This window comes from Gossypium hirsutum, chromosome D05 (assembly GCF_007990345.1).
Source record: "Gossypium hirsutum isolate 1008001.06 chromosome D05, Gossypium_hirsutum_v2.1, whole genome shotgun sequence".
In the NCBI taxonomy this organism is placed as follows: Eukaryota; Viridiplantae; Streptophyta; class Magnoliopsida; order Malvales; family Malvaceae; genus Gossypium; species Gossypium hirsutum.
The window spans coordinates 20474946-20492453 of NC_053441.1; the positions used below are offsets into that span (position 1 = coordinate 20474946).

General features: G+C 32.4%; 2 protein-coding genes across 2 annotated transcripts; one reads left to right on the forward strand and one right to left on the reverse strand.

Moving 5' to 3' along the window:
• Positions 1–1777: 1777 nt before the first annotated feature.
• LOC107905083 (blue copper protein) lies at positions 1778–2852 on the forward strand. Its single transcript, XM_016831654.2, has 2 exons — positions 1778–2038; positions 2119–2852. The coding sequence occupies exons 1-2, from the start codon at positions 1873–1875 to the stop codon at positions 2517–2519; spliced, it is 567 nt and encodes a 188-aa protein (XP_016687143.1). The 5' UTR covers positions 1778–1872; the 3' UTR covers positions 2520–2852.
• Positions 2853–3696: 844 nt separating this feature from the next.
• Positions 3697–5434, reverse strand: LOC107902584 (uncharacterized). The gene is made up of 2 exons (XM_016828739.2): positions 4908–5434; positions 3697–3944 (listed from the first exon to the last, which is right to left on the reverse strand). Exons 1-2 carry the CDS (start codon positions 5132–5134, stop codon positions 3935–3937), a joined length of 237 nt encoding a protein of 78 aa, XP_016684228.2. The 5' UTR covers positions 5135–5434; the 3' UTR covers positions 3697–3934.
• Between the last annotated feature and the right edge of the window lie 12074 nt (positions 5435–17508).

The window sequence follows — 17508 nt, forward strand, 5'->3', positions numbered from 1 at the left end:
TTGGTGTCACGATCCACCTGTGAAGTCTCGGCAAGTGACACCTTGCGGTGGTTGGCCGTCCTTGAGGCTGAAGAGCAAAGAAATTATTTAGCTTGGGATGGTGGGGGGATCCACAAAAGGTTGCGGTTGGTGAAAGTGATGATAATGCACAGCAACAGATAAGCTGACCAGGCTAGCTAGCTGGAGTCCAACCTAAACAACGGTTGGCCTAAACCAATTGAAAGCTTAAAAATAATTAAAATAAATATATTAAAATTTGTATAGTATAACAAAGGTTAAAATGAGCCAGAAGTCCCTCTACTTTTTGAAAATTAGGAATTTAGTCTTTGTACTTTTATTTTATAGAATTTAGTCCGTCTATTTTTCATATTTCAAAATTCAAGTCCAATTGTTAATATTATTTTTTTGTTTAATTCAAGTTAAATTTTTTTTTAAATTACATAGTTATCAAGTAAATATTTAAAAAAAATGTGACAATAACAAATTTAGCAAGAAATAAAATTAATAGCATTAACAGTTGGGCCTGAAATTTAAATTTTAAAAAATATAAGGACTAAATTCTTAATTTCTAGAAACAACAAAGACTTGTATAGTATATACGAGCATGTTATAAATATGCCAATTAGCAGTTTCAATGAGCCAAAACATTTTTTAGTGTACAGATAATTCTCATCCATGCCCATCGAGACCTTTAGTCTAGAGGTTGGTGAAATGTTTGATCAAGATGTGTGCATTGCTACAATCATTCTCCAAAACCTACTTTTGGACATAAAAAAGAACATTACTTTATATTATAGATTAATTAAAGAAAATAAAATAAGAAATTAAAAGGTATCAAATCATTTCCATTTTAAGAAGTTGCACATGCATTATGTCATAAACGATACCATAATGACTTGTTGGATTCATGTGTTAACCCCCTACATTATTACATAAATGTATTGTAATGAATTCCTCGTTCTTATTATTTCTTGGCAAGCCCAACAATAAATGCTTGCAAATTCTTGTTCTGTATTTCCAATTTCCATCTAGCTACTTTGATGACCAATTTTAAACTATTAACCCTAATTAAGAGTACAACTGAGAACCCTTTTTTTCTCTGTTTAGGGTTTTTTTTTACCTTCTTGGTAGTTGAATCTCCAAGTTATCATATAATGAAAATTGGCCTTTATGAGGTTGTTGGATCCTAGATTGAGTTTCAAAAGATGGGTTTAATCTGATCACATATTATTTGAGTAGAGTTCAAGCATGTTTGTTTACCTGTTTGCATTACTGTACTCTCTCTTTTTCCATTAATGATGATTATGAGCTTTCTTCATCAATTTGACAACAACCTCTCATAAAACACAATGGTTGCAACAGCACATGATGACAACAAACTAACCTGTCTACAAAGAATCTAGAAGGAAAACAAGAAACTTCTTTTTTCCATGCTTTTTTCTTTATTCACAATCCATCATTCTAGGAGTTGAAAATGGATCCCTTAAAAATGAATTAAGAATGGTAGAGTTCCTTTACATGAATGCATAATTGATGTCTTTTGAACTGGGTTTGTAGCTAAGAACATTATTACCAAGCAACCACCATTAGGGTCCCCACTTAACAACCATTGTTCAAGATAGGGTTAAGGGACCCATGTTCCTTTTGCATTAGGTATAGGACCTGCCGCCCACAAGTCATCCTTTATGGAATGAGTTTCCTTTTCACAAATATTGGTTTGTATGGCATTAAGTGGACCAAATTTTACTCCTTCCCATCCCCCCTGGCCACCCACTTTCATGGCATTATATAAGGATTTCCATTTCATAACATTGCTATCATACAAAACTCCTCACTATTCTTTTACATCCCCTGTTAATTTTACTCTAAAAAATGGTGAGCTCAAGTGTGGGAATGGTCTGTCTTTTGCTAGTCTCGTGGATGGTTGTGCCGAGCTTGGCCAAAGTTTACACTGTTGGTGACACCCCTGGTTGGACAACTGGTGTAGATTATAGCACATGGACTAAAGATAAGACATTCAAAGTTGGCGATAGCCTTGGTGAGTTCTTCAATCTATATATACTTCCTAATGTTGGGTCCATCATATTGACTGACATAGTTAAATTTTGATGAACCTAGTTTTCAATTACCCAACAAGCCACACAGTGGATGAAGTAAGTTCAAGTGACTACGGTACATGCACGGTGGGCAACGCAATCACAACAGATAACAGTGGAGCGACCACCGTTGCTCTCAAGACCGCCGGGACACATTACTTCATTTGTGGTGTGGTGGGTCACTGTGCGAATGGAATGAAACTTTCAGTCAAAGTGGAGTCAGGTTCATCGGCAGCACCATCTAAGTCACCATCGTCTTCTTCGTCATCCTCGCCAGCTTCCACCGATAAACCATCGACCAGCACACCATCTACTACAACAACAACAACTAAAGCCCCAGACTCCTCATCCTCGTGGAGTCTCTCCCCATTTATGGCTGTTGTCACAACTTGTCTTGCGTTGTTGGTTTTGGTCATTTCGTAATAAGCTTCTCGGCAAAGAGTGTTGGCCAGCCATGGTCAGGATAGAGGCAGTGCTGCTGATCTTATCTTTTTCCCTTTTCTTATTCCTTTTTATTATATTGTTTGTGCTGAGGATCATTGTATGTTCATGAATGAGATGGTTGGGCTTCCATGGCGTTAGGCACGTACATCATATATGTAAGTTATATTGTTCATTGTTGTATCATGTTCTATGTGAACATTGATTGGGATTTTCAATAATCCATCGCCTTTTGGCTACACCGGAAATTAGAGCTAAAGTATATATGACTAACAAGGTCTATAAATATTCAATTATAATATATAATTTATGTCATTTCTTGTCATACTAAAGCATTTATTTTCAACCGTGTTTGAAATGCGTGATTTTTAAATATATATATATTAAAACTAATCAAGTTGATATTAAGAATTTTCTATTGAAAATTTAATCAAAGAGAGAATATGGACTCTTTTACCTACAGAAATTGGTAGTCAATATTTTATGCTTTAGGTACAAATTAGACGGTGGTTGCCAAATATTTAAACAAAGAAGGATTCACTTGTATACATTTAAAATTAAAAACTTAATGATTTTATATATGATTATATTTTAATAATTATTGAATTTAACAATATATTTATGCACAAAAAACTAAAAACTTGTACCTACTTGATTTTTTCCCCTTTCCGGCGGTCCTTATTTCCTTGACCTAAGGGCCATCTCATAAATCTAAGCTTGAACCCCCAACCTCTCTAAAACAACCAAATTTGCCTCTTCAATGCCTAAATCAAATCCCTAAACTCCATCTAACTTCGTCTTTGTGAACATGTTAGAATGTCTTACGAATGGCATCAGAATGCTCATGTATGACATCCAAATGTCCTGTGAATGGCATAGAATGTTGAATGTCTTATGAATAACGATTGAATGCTTTTACCGAAAACGGCCATATCTGAATGTTCTGGCAACTATTTCCACTAACCTATGTTACTTGGACTGATATGTAAGAGTCGGATACGGGGATGTGTTTGACAGAATTATGTTATATATTTTAAAGTTTTTAATGTATTTGGAGGATTATATCACCATACTTACACATGGGATAATGTATACACAAACATTTCAAGAAAAATAAAGAATCGCAACAACAAAACACCATGTGATCCAGGCTCCAGAGTGATTAACAAGTCATGTACTGTAGCTCCGTTTAAATCCAAATGAGCCCCCAATCATCATGTTTCATATGTATCATCATTCATCAATTTTCAACCATGAACTAAGGAATGTCAAACCAGTGCAAATGCCAATGCCCAATTCATCTAGTTGAACTAAAAAAAGGGAAATAAAGTTTTGAACAATCCTTGAATTCCCTAAGAAAACAAAAGTTTACCGAGAAAACTACACCAAAGCTGCCCTCACAGACCCCTGCATAACAAAGACAACAACATTTTCATACGTTCTCACAGAAGGAAATGCAAAACAAGAAGAAACAGAGCAAAGATTCACTAACATAAAACAGATTCAAACACGGTAGGGGATGATAATACACGAACAATTGGATCTTTCTTTAAAGAACTCAATTTTGGCTCAATCATAATCGATTCAAGCTAGAGCTTGAGAAGATCAGACTATTGGGTGAGTCAAATTCGTGTATCCTAATACATGACTCAAATAACTCGCAAACCTAATTGAGCTTTTTATTCTTAATTAGTATTTAAAAACCTAATACAAACTCAAGCTCAAACATAATAATCTGATTAGAAATCGAGCATGAGAATCAAGCTTACCCTTTACTCAAGAGTACCCAGACAATTGCGAATAGTAGTATAGATTCAACACTGTTGCAGATGATAGTACACAAGACAATTATGCTTGCAAGCTAATCAAGTTCATCTTGAAAGAACTCAAACTCGGCTTGATCATTTTCAAGTCAAGCTAGAACTTAAGCAGCAGCTCAAGCTCTTGAACTAGCCGAATTTGAACATATTAATACTTGACTGAAATAGCTCAAGAGCCCAGTTGACTTTTTAATTTTTATTTAGTATTGAAAAACCTAATTTTAACTCGAACTCAAATAAATAATCCAGTTTGAAATCATGCAGGATAATTGAGATTATTTTTTACTTAATGGAGTCTACAGTAAGTTCTAACAGTTTGATTCTTATCTCTAATTGAACTCAAGTTATAAATATGAAACTCAATCAAACTCGAATTTCATGTTGAATTCCAGTTCGACTCAGTTCAATTATATCCTAGTATATATATGTGTGTGTGTGTGTGCTTGGCATTCTGTTAGCATCATTCAGAATTTTAACTATGGCTATCTAAACGTAGAGTATCAAGAAGACTGAAATTCAAAATTTATGAACTGATGAACTTCTCAAGTACCTGACTTTCTTGATGAGGATGGTCTGCAGCTTGCGAGCGTGGTCCTGTGATTTGATCTTACGCTCCAAAATCTTGCGTGCCAGAATCCGTTTCTCCGAATTCTTAATGTGATGAGTTTGTTCCTGCTTTATCAGCCGTTCGGTTCCGCTAGATTGCATCACCCGCTGCATCACCGCCAACGCTTGCTCCAAGTTGCCGTTCCTTACCTTCACCCTTATCCCTCTCATTTGTTGAACCTGACTCAGATCATGCTCAATAAATTGATCCCCTGTCTCGCTGGAGCAAAGATTCCGGTAATAGCTCGCCTCGATATAGCGTTCATTTTGTAATGGATTTTTGGCACAATTTTGGGTTTGCTTCAATCTGTCTGCATTCTCATTAGGGTTTACTTCGTTTAATTTTTAAAACATTAAATTACTAAGATGCCCTTAATCAATGAAATATATTCCTCTGCGTTTTTTCATTCCCCACTCGCCTAGACCTGCCTACGTCCCCCGGCCCAATTGAGTGTAAATATTTTCTGTTTTGAGTTGATTGTAGTGGTTCTAAACTATATATGACTTACCCATCGAGTGTAAATAATAAAGGTTTTCAGAATTGATGGATAGCGGATTTGGTAAAATTATCACTTCATCCATTTAATTAATTTAATTAATTAGTTCGTATGGTTTAATTAAATAAATTATTAAAAATTAAAAAAATTTAATTTAATCAATTTTTTTGCTCATTTCAATCAATCCGTACCAATTTCCAAATCCATTGATCTAATGACTTTCTTCAGACTCATACACCAACCAGTTTCTAGTCCAGTCTGATTCAAACATATAATTTTATTTTTCTATTTTAATTTTATTTATTTATAATATCTAAAAGCATGAATTTTATAAAAAATGAATTAATAAAATACTTTTTATTATTTATTATATTATTACATTGACATTTAAATAATATTTTATTAGGTAAACTACATTGCATGTATTCTAAAATAGCGTTGTTCTTAATTTGGTCACTTTATTTTTTTGTCAATTTAATCACTCTAATTAATATAAGTACCCGAATTGACCATTGTAGTTAAAAATCCCATTAATCTACTGATGGGTTGTTGATGTGACAATTTTTTTACTTTTTTACTAGAGCTAGGGATTTTTTTATAATTAGTCCAGAACATTTATTTTAGAGTAAAGTACACCAACAATCACTTAACTTTTATTTCAATAACAAAACAGTCACTCAACTTTCAAAAAATAACAAATCAGTCACTAACGTTAGTGAAAAGTGACAAATTAGTCACCCACTAACATTTTCCATTACAGGTCTAACGGGACAAGTGATGTGGCCAATTAACTTGCCTCGTTGATGAGGAGCCAAAGGGTCTAAGGTTTGGATGGGTTTAGGAAAAAGAAAAGATGGATTGGGATTAAAGAAAAAAAAAGAAAGGATCGATCGGTATTAACATTTTAGGGTTTAGTGTTAGATGATTGAATGATTGAAACTTTTAGGGTAAGAGTAAGATTGAACGATTGAACGATTGAAAGTTTGAATGATTGATATTTTGAGTTCTGAGTTTATGGAAAAAAAAAAGACAACAAAAGATATCAGTGGTTAGGGTTTAGGGCCTCAATGGTTAATAGGAGAGAAGCAGCTGATGTTGTTGCATCCATTGTAACGAGTAAGTTTCTTTGTTAGTTTATGCTTTTTTGAATTTAGGGAGATTTGAGTTTAGGATTTTTTTGGATTCCTTTCTTGGAAAATAGTGCATTTGCATGAGGTTTATGTACTGTGTATGTTTATTGGTTGTATTAAAGTGTGGCAAGTTTTGATTTCTTTTGTTATTTAAGTGTATAACAGGTTTGGATTGTTCTAAAGTTATTGTTTGTCACGTGCATACAAATAGCCTTAGGAAAGAGACAAATCAGTTCTTATTTTTATGACTAACAATATCAAGCTTCTTTGGATTCAAATATGACAAATTAGATCCTAGTTGTAAAGAATTTTTTTTAAATGTTGAATCAAATATGATAAATTAATTCATAGTTGTCAAGAACATTTTTTAAATGTTGATTCAAATATGATAAATTAATTCATAGTTGTCAAGAACATTTTTTAAATGTTGATTCAAATATGATTATTGTTTGTATCAAAGTATATGGCAGGTTTGGATTTTTTTAAAGTTATTGTCTGCCATATACATACCCTTAGAAAAGAGACAAATTAGTTCCTATTTTTATGTATAACAGTACAAATCTTCTTTGGATTTATATATGACAAATCAGTTCCTAATTGTCAAAAGCACTTTTTAAATGTTAATTCAAATATGATTATTGTTTGTATCAAAGTGTATGACTGATTTAGATTTTTTTAGTTATTTTCTATCATGTGCATGATAGAAATGGATTTGTTTGTATTAAAGTGAATGACATGTGCATGATAGAAATGATTTTTTTTTTGTATTAAAGTGTATGGCATGTGCATGATAGAAATGGATTTTTTTTGTAATAAAGTGTTTGGTTATTGTCAGCCACAACCTTTATTGATGAGTACTCGAATTGATCATTACCGTTAAAAATTTAGTCACCCTAATTAAGATAAGTACTCAATCATTATTGTTAAAAATTTTGTTAATCTACTAACGGATTACTTATGTGGTTTTTTTTTCTAGTTTTTTACGAACTCTTTTATAATTAGTCCAGAACATTTATTTTAATTTAATTGTTTCCATTCTCCGATGCCTCTATCCACTGTCGCCCTCCCAAACAACTCACTGTTTCCTTTCCTCTTGCTCAACTTCTTCATTGTCACACAACATCTAAACCCTTGTGCTCCAAAATAACAAATCATTCAAGCTCGCAACGACTTCTTGCGTTGTAACTTCATCGTTCCCCCTTTATGCTTCAATAATTGCATGAATAATTGCAACAAATGTTGAAAGCTGGAATTAATAATCAATTCCAACATGAAGCAGTGTGTAACACCCCTAACCCTTATCCGTCACCAGAACAGGGTTACGGAGCATTACCGAACTTTACGAATTAAATACGGGCATTTCCTAACCTTTGTTACACATATTAAGAATCAATCATATAACACTCATATTGTCCCTTAGATGGACCCTCGAGGCCCAATATTCACCTTAGAAGTGAATCAGGACTAAATCGGTACTTAGGGAATTTTTTTCAAAATCTAAAAAATTTTCTTGGAAGCAGGGGATCCACACCCGTATGGCAGGTCGTGTGAGCCACACGACCAGGAGACACGCCCGTGTCTTAGGCCATGTGGGCATTTGATATGAGGCACACGGTCGTGTCCCAGCTTGTGTCATTACCCTTGTAACTCTCTGACTTGGGTCACACGGCCAACTGCACGTCTGTGTGCTAGGTTGTGTGCAAGGTGTAGGGGTTATACGGCCAAGCCACATGTCCGTGTGCTAGGCCGTGTGTAAAAACCTGGGTATTTTGTTTTGAAATTCAAGGAGTAGGGGACACACGGCCAAACTACACGCCCATGTCTCAAGCTATGTGTCACACACGGCTGAGACACACGCCCATGTATCTGCCCTTGTGGACGAAAATAGGTCATTTTAAGGCCATTTTTCTCACCCATTTTGACATTAACCTGCAATCAACATTCACATACACCAATATATCCCAACCAAGTAATCAATACAAGCTAAAACATGCTCTCAACATGACATAACATCACAATATTTCATTTACTTATACCTACCTATTTAACTCATTTCATTGATTTATCAAATTCTACTACTAATTACATATATACGTACAAACATTTAAGATTCACAACCACAATTTAAACTATTTCATTGCCAAACCAACCCTATACATGCCATATAAACCAAAATTTACATTGCAAAAACTATCAGAATAAACTGGATAGTATAGCTTGATGTGTTGATCCGATCTTCTGACTACACGTTAATCTACAAGAACATTAAACAACACGAGTAAGCTTAATGAATCTTAGTAAGTTCAATAGGTTAAACATTAATCTTACTGAACTTAATATAATATAATAAATTAAATTGTAAATAAATCATATATTTTCCCTGTCAAATACAATATAATCAATAAACACTTCCTTCAGATCAATATCCATAATAATCTATAAATCTTTCAATTCAATCACTTAAGTCTCTTACCATTTCTTACTGAATCGAAGAACGGCTTACGGATATGTGTACATCGTTCTTTTTGTGCTATAGTCCAACTATGGTCTTACACATGCATTGCCATGGCCCTGCCATGGTCTTACATTTGTAATGCCATAACCCAATTATGGATCTTATCATCAGAATGCCATAGCCCAGCTATGGTCTTACACATGTATCTCTACTGCCATGGTCCAACCATGGTCTTACGTTCAAGGTGTCATAACCTAGTTATGGTCTTTTCATTAAAATGTCATAGCCCAGCTATGGTCTTACATTTAAAAATTTTCAGGGTCCAACCATGGTCTTATCCGTGAATTCATTCTTTGCCACGGAACGATCGTACTCAATCTTGCGTTCTATTTGTTTTAAACATTCAATTCAATTTTCATACTTTTACAATAATCTTAATTTCAACAACAAAATATGAATAAATATATTATATCATTCCTAAATTAACAAATAATCATGAAAGTTTAACCATATGAACTTACCTAGGTTGGATTGTAAAATTGGTAGTAGTTTAGAGACTACTCAGCTAATTTTCATTTTTCTCGTTGATCTACGAGCTCTTGATCTAGAATGTAAAATTTTTCATTCATTAGCATATATTTCAATTTCAGCCCACTTCACAATTTATACCCTTCAAATTTCGAAATTACACAATTACCCTAACTTTTACAGTTTTTGCAATTTAGTCCCTCACTAATTAACTCATCAAATTAGCTAATTTTTCTCAATTAACACTTTATCTAAATATTATAAGCTATTACACAGCCTTTAATAAATATAGCTATTACACAGCCTTTAATAAATATACTTTACTACCAAACCCTAATATTTAATCTTTTTCAGAATTTGGTCCTAAAATCAATTTCTATTGAAATTACTTGATAAAATCTTCATATAACAAAATTAAAACTTCAAATCCATGTTAACTCATCATAAAAATCCAGAAATCATCAATGGTAACTTTCAAAATTACCCATAGAATAAAAAACTAATGAATTAGATAGTTAGACCTAATTGTAAAAGTCTTAAAAATACAAAAATTACAAGAAAAGAGCAAGAATTGAACTCACATGATGCAAAAATATGAAAAACCAACTTATAGGAGGCATTTTTGGACTGAAAATTAGAAGAATAATAGCCTAGAAAAGTTTAGAATTCAATTTATTTAAGTTAATTTCACAAAATTTACAATTTTGCCCTTTAATCACATGATTTTTGTTTTCTTTTCTGCTTATGCTGCCTCATGCCTTTATTTTAGGCATAATTGTTCCTTAAGTCCTCATTTGTTCATTAATTAAGCAATTTAATCACTATTTCTTTAATTAACAAGTTTTGCACCTTTTTTAATTTAGTCCTTTTTAGTTAATTAACTATCGAAACATTAAAATTTTCTAACGAAACTTTAATACTACCTTAATGACACTCCGTAAATATTTAAAAAAATATTTACAGCTCAGTTTATAAAATCGAGGTCTTGATACCTCGTTTTCAAAACCAATTAATATAACAAATATTTCTAAAGCATAATTCACTAATTCATAAGCCTTCCTAAATTCACAATCGACTCATAAACACTATATAATAAAATTTACGAGCTCACTTTAAGATTTAGTAGTCTCGAACCACTGTTTCCGACACCACTGAAAATTGGGCTGTTACAACATATTTAGAAAACTAGTTAGGAAGATGATCCAATACCTTCTTTCCCATTACGTTATCGATGATATCAGCTTTGAAGTTGAGGAAGCCTATTCGCTTTCCAAACATACCAACTCCCTGTTATCAAAGAAAACAATCAATCTAAAGTTCTGTCATCAAAGGGAAAAAAGTGAGTACTATAGGAGATATTTGACATGTTAGAGTTGTGTGACCCAAATTCTAAGAGATTGCTTGCAAGTCAAGTTAAACAAAATATATTTTCTTTCTAGAAGATTTAGTGTAACACCCCTTACCCAAGACCGTTTCCGGAGTCGAGCACGAGGCATTACTTAGCTTATCTTACCAATTCGGAGCATAAAAACTAGGTTTAAAAATTTATTTCATTATTCGCAGCAAATCTGTCCAATCGCGCAGCAGTTACTAAATTAATTATAACTTGAGCTACAGAACTCGAAATTTAATCCCGTAAATTTTCCCTGAAACTAGACTCATATATCTACTCAACATAAAATTTTTAGAATTTTTTGTTCAGCAAATTAGTACAGTTATTAGTTAAAGTCTCCCCTGTTTCACCACCTGACTGCCCTGACCTCTAGTCACTAAAAATAAGTTTTCTCACTGTAGGATTTTCATATGAAGTTCTTACTTGTTTCTACAGAAAATAGACTCATTAAGGAATCTAAGCATGTAAATTTCAACTCATAACCATTTTTGTACAATTTGTAATTATTTTCTAAACTCAGAACAGGGGACTCCAAAAACAGTTCTGACCCTATCTTACTAAAATTCACATATCTTAAAATATAAATTTCCTTTTTCTACACCGTTATTTTTCCATGAAAATAGACTCAACAAGATTTAATTCCATATATCATTCACCCTCTAATTCATTTTATACTATCTTGGGTGATTTTTCAAATTCACGTCACTGTGCTGCCTGAATTCTGTTTCTTTGCAAAATTTTATCCTTTCATGATATCCATGCATAATTTATCACCTAATCTTTCATAACAACAAACACCTTCATCCTTAATCATTTTAATAACCATACATCATCAACTACTTACACATCACTCATTGTTCATATTATACCTAAAGTAGCTAAGTTTCTATACATGCCATACACAAAACAAAACGTCTAATTATACCGAGTTATTTCTTTGATAGTGTGATCGGCCTCCGACGTTTCCTTCGATCCCCGAGTGGCTAGATAAGTACTATAAGAAGAAGAAAATAAAGAGATTAAGCACTAGGCTTAGTAAGCTTACAAGCAAATAAATCACAACATTCAACATAATGGATAATTATGCATAATATCATCTAACATCATAAATTTCTTTACTTCTCAATTTCTATCTTCTTCTTTATTCCCTTACCTTCTTTCTTACCTGACCTTTCCGTTTTCATAAATATAATCTACTTTTCCTTTGCTGTTAATTCACTGTAATTTAACTCGTACCCTGACCCGTTGAACCACTCGGAATACTAAGGATACTAGGGTCGTTCCTGTCTATCAATATCCTGCCAATGCCATGTCTTTAACATGGACTTACATGAATTATTCCTGTCTCCAATGCCATATATAATATGGACTTACATGGCTCAATCCTGTCTCCAAAGCCATATTTCTAATATGGACTTACATGGCTCATTTCTGTTCTGTCCTGTCAACCCTAATATCCTAACATTCCTAGGGTTCAACCGGAGCTTTCTAACACTTTTCCTCTGTCACTTCACCTTAAATTCGACTTTAAATATTTTCATAGCATAAATATATAAATGCTGGAAATTGACAATAATAATGTAAAATAAAAGAATATTGCATTTATTTACTGTAAACTTACCTTGATACAAAATGTGACTAAACTTTACAATTTAGTCCTTTACTTTTTCTTTTCCCCGATCTACTCCCGAATTTCGTTCTTCTTGATCTATAATAGCAAATTTAACTTATTTAATATTCAAATTTATTAAAACAGTCCTTGACCCAAACTTTTGCAAAATTATATTTTTACCCCTAAACTTTCACATATTTGCACTTTTGCCCCAAGGCTCGTAAATTAAACTTCATCCTATTTTCTTATGTTTTATGACATGCTGATCATTTTTCCCTTCTATGGCAATATCAAAATCACACTCTAACATATACTTATGAATATTGGTATTTTTTTTCCAATTTAAGCCCTATCAATTCAAAACTTATATTTTATTTTACAAATCAATCTTTTACCAACTTCTAACTTAAAATTCAATCATTTTAACCTCTAGTTCATCAATTAATTCAACATAACTCATGTCTAACAATCTACTAACTTTCAAAATATCAACATAAATCAAGTAGTATTATTTCTAGGATTCCAAAAACTCAAAAATTATAAGAAAAAGACTTAATTTGACTTACCAATTGAGCTTGGAACCTTAAAACCTTAAATTTCCCTTTTTCTTTTTCTTTCTTTCTTTCTTTCTTTCCTTCCTTCTCTGCCCGTTTTGCTCTCTGTTTCTTTCTCTGTTTCGTCTCTTCTATTCTGTTTCTTTTCTTTCTTTTTTTTCTATTCTTTCTTTTGTTTTATGTATATATATAATATAATATAATATATTAATGATAATATAATATAAAAACATAATCATTACTATAATATAATATTTTTTTAACACATAAAAATCTCAGATTTTTATACTTATGCCGCCTCAACTTTGGAAAAAGGCATAATTGCCTATTTGGTCCTTTTAACTTTTCTTTAATCTATAATTAAACTTTTATCCCTATTGCAATTTAATCCTTTTTCATAATTAACTATCGAAACATTAAAATTTCTTAACGAAACTTTAATATTATCCTATTGACACTCCGTAAATATTTATAAAAATATTTACGGCTCAGTTTATAATATCGAGGTCTCGATACCTCGTTTTCGACCCAATTTACCTAATAATTTCTTTTAAATCACAAAATTCACCAATTCAAAAATATTTCTAACTTCTTCATCGAATTTAGTGATCTCAAATCACTGTTCTGACACTACTGAAAATTGGGCTGTTACATTTAGTATTTATTAGTATAATATATTTAGCATTTATTAGCATAGTTTATTTGACCTACTAATTTACCCTATAAATAGGTTCTTTTACAACCTTAGAAAAGACACTCATTAGAGATTAGAACTCATAACACATTTAAAGAATTTTGTGTTTACGTTTTGAGGGCTCTTTGTTTTTGAGTTTTTAGGGTTTAGTTTTTATATCTATTTTTTGTACTATTCGTTCTTTTGCCATTATAGTAAAATCATCTTAACTTATGGTTTTTTATCTTCTTTGGAGGGATTTTTCCACGTTAAATTTGTGTGTTCAATTTCTCATTTTATTCTGTTATTTTTTTACTTGTTGCTTAATCGGGTTGATCCTAACAAGTGGTATCAGAGCTAGTTCAATTTTCATAGATCAGCCCGTTTAGATATGACAGCAACAATGTTTGAAATTGAGAAGTTTGATGGTGAGACAAATTTCAATCTGTGGTAAGTTCGGATGATGACAATTCTAGTTCAAATCGAATTGAAAAAGGCTGTTACCGGGAAAAAGCCTGAGATTCTAAATCAAACAGAATGGGAGGAGCTTGATGAAAAAGCCTTGTCTGCCTTATGGAAAAGGTTAAAAACTCTTTATGCGGCTAAGCCTCTGGCTAATCGTTTAGAGTTGAAAAAACATTTATTTACGTTTCGCATGAACGAATGTGAGCTTCTTAGAAATCACATCAGTCAATTCATTACTCTTTTAAATGATTTAAAGAATGTTTAGGTTCATATTGACGATGAAGATTAGGTTATGTTATTATTGTGCTCTTTACCCCCTTCATACAAGTCTTTCAGGGAGACCCTAATTTATGACAGAGACAAACTCTAGTTCGAATATGTGAAGGGTCATTTGTTAAGTAGAGGCAAACTCAACAATGAGTTTGGTTTGGATAGTAAGACAGGTAGACAAGCTTCCGTTTTGGTAGCATCAAAGAAACAAGACAAAATGTGTCGCTATTGTAAAAAGTTAGGTCACGTCAAAGCAGATTGTTATGAATCGTGAAATAAAAAAGTTGCTGAGAGTAACGAGGAAGATGTAGCTGATGCTAATTTGGCCGATAAAAGTGGTGATGATTTCTTGTTAGTGTCAACAAGCGATAACTCTAAGCTCACGTCTGAGTGGATTTTAGATTCGGGATATTCTTTCCATATTTGTCTCAATAGATAATGGTTCTCTACATACAGTTCGGTTAAAGGTGGAGAATTGTGCGCATGGGAAACGATTCATCTAGTAAGGTAATTGATATTGGTACTGTTAAAATTAGGATACACGATGGGATAATTAGGACACTTTTAGATGTGAGGTATGTACCTGATTTACGAAAGAATCTCATCTCTTTGAGTATTTTAGACTTGAAAGGATGCAGAATCAACATCGAGTCGAGCGACATTAAAGTATCTCGTGGAGCTCTCGTTTTGTTAAAAGGTAAAAGAACTGGCAGTCTTTATATTCTGGAAGGTTCTATAATGACCGATGAAATCGGACGTCTCTTGTCCGTTATGGAGTTGAAGTCAACTCGTTTGAAGTAGAGGCAACTTGGTCATAGGAGGGAAAAAGGTATGACCGTTTCGTTGAAAAGAGGTTCTCTTTTGGATGTAGGTTTTGAAAAGTTAGGGCACTATGTTTGAAAAAATCAAACCCGGGTTAGTTTTGATTTGGCAGTGCACAAGTCGAAGACTAGAAGTCTTCCAGCTTTTAAGCACAGATTCGACTCAGTTAATTCCCTACATAGTTCAAGATAGGCCCGTGACGGGCTTTGGCAAAGATGGAGTTGTAGGAATTCTTGTCAAGGTGGAGATTGTTAGAGTTGTGTGACCCAAATTCTAAGAGATTGCTTGCAAGTCAAGTTAAACAAAATATATTTTCTTTCTAGAAGATTTAGGATTTTTTAGTATAATATATTTAGCATTTATTTGCATAGTTTATTTAACCTACTAATTTATCCTATCAATAGGTACTTTTACAATCTTAGAAAAGACACTCATTAGAAATTAGAACTCATAACACATTTAGAGAATTTTGTGTTTACTTTTTGAGGGTTCTTTGTTTTCGGGTTTTCGGGGTTTATTTTTTATCTCCATCTTTTGTACTCTTCATTCTTTTGCCATTATAGTAAAATTATTTTTGCCCGTGATTTTTCATCCCCTTTGAAGGGGTTTTTCCACGTTTAATTTGTGTGTTCAATTTCTTAATTTATTTCGCTATTTTTTTTTTCTTGTTGCTTAATCGGGTCGATCCTAACATGACATTTCCTTTTATGCTTAGCAAATTCAGAATTTGCTTAAAACCCACAGCAACATCCATCAGACATAGCTTCCTATAATTTATTTAACAATTCTTCCATGATTTTCAGTACGAGAATGATAAAAACAAGTAAAACAAAAAGCACCCATACCAAAAGGCTCAATGATGAATGCAAGTATTATGAAGTGAATAAGTACTTAAAAGTCACGTTCCCATTAGCCAAAATCCCATTTTCACTCTCCAGATTCTTTAATCATGGTCTAAACAAAGATGACTCAAAAGCAGCCCTGTAAAATTTACGTCATGAATGATCAGACAATGGGTTCTTACCGAATTCCGAAATATCAAAGAACTGAAATCGAAAAAGAAAAAGGCGATTCACCTGAAGTCTACTATGAGAATACTAGTTGAGCAAAAGAAACCAAAATATAAAATGTTAGCCATAGAAAAAATATATATTCTTTCAAAGTTTTGAAAAACAATGTTAATCATTATTCTAAACCTTTCCCACATAAGATTTTATTATGATAATCTCTAAGATGCATGCATGCATGTATCTGTAATGATTAGATGCTGTCCACTATCATTAGGGAAGGATCAAGTAAAAAATATCCCAACAATCAAGTAAAAAATATCAATTTTTTTCGGATTTTTTTTCTTATCAAATAAATTATTTTAATATTTTTTAAAAGGCATGCAAGATTTAACTGTAAAAAAAAATCACACTATATAAAATTAAATATTTCTTTTCAATATGCAAAAAAAGAATAACTAATACTATACCAAAATTTTCACAAATATCAGTTAAATTAAAAAAACTTGGCCTTAGTCCTATTTTTCAATACTATGCATCATAAATTGCACCATCCACTTTTTTATAAAATCGAGCTCATCAATGATAGAATCTATTGAAAATTCTTGAGCTATCTCTTTTTCGATGTATGCCACAAAGTAAGTTGAAAGAAAATCATCTCCATTCTATTGCGAAGCCTTGTCTTCACAATTTTCATGGTTGAAAATGCTCGTTCCATTTGTTGCAGTAGACACGAAAAGAGTTAGCACAAGACGAATAATTCTATTAAAAAGAGGATAAATACTTACTTATTTGTCTTAACTAGCACTTGACACAACCAACAACTATAGAAGCTTTTTACAACCCCGCGTTTGGATGAGCATCAAGTTGAAAATGCTTCAATTGAATCTTCATGTGTAGTTTTCCTTACTCCGTAAAATCACCAAGATAAAAATCATTCATAAGCTTGATATTTTAAGTTACTGATATTTTAATAATATAAAACAAAAACTTGCGGCTATAAAATAACTACTACAAAATAGATGCATTAATGTTGAAGCAATAGTTAAAAAAGCAAAAAAGAAAATTGAATTTCATTATTAATTATTAATTATTTAATATTTTAATATTTTTTGGATACATTTATTATTGTAAAATAT

Excerpts from the sequence above, each read along its gene's own strand:
- LOC107905083 (XM_016831654.2), top strand. The coding sequence starts at position 1,873 with ATGGTGAGCTCAAGTGTGGGAATGGTCTGTCTTTTGCTAGTCTCGTGG. Across the intron at positions 2,039-2,118 it reads CAAAGTTGGCGATAGCCTTG|TTTTCAATTACCCAACAAGC; the intron begins GTGAGTTCTTCA and ends TGATGAACCTAG.
- LOC107902584 (XM_016828739.2), bottom strand. The coding sequence starts at position 5,134 with ATGAGAGGGATAAGGGTGAAGGTAAGGAACGGCAACTTGGAGCAAGCG.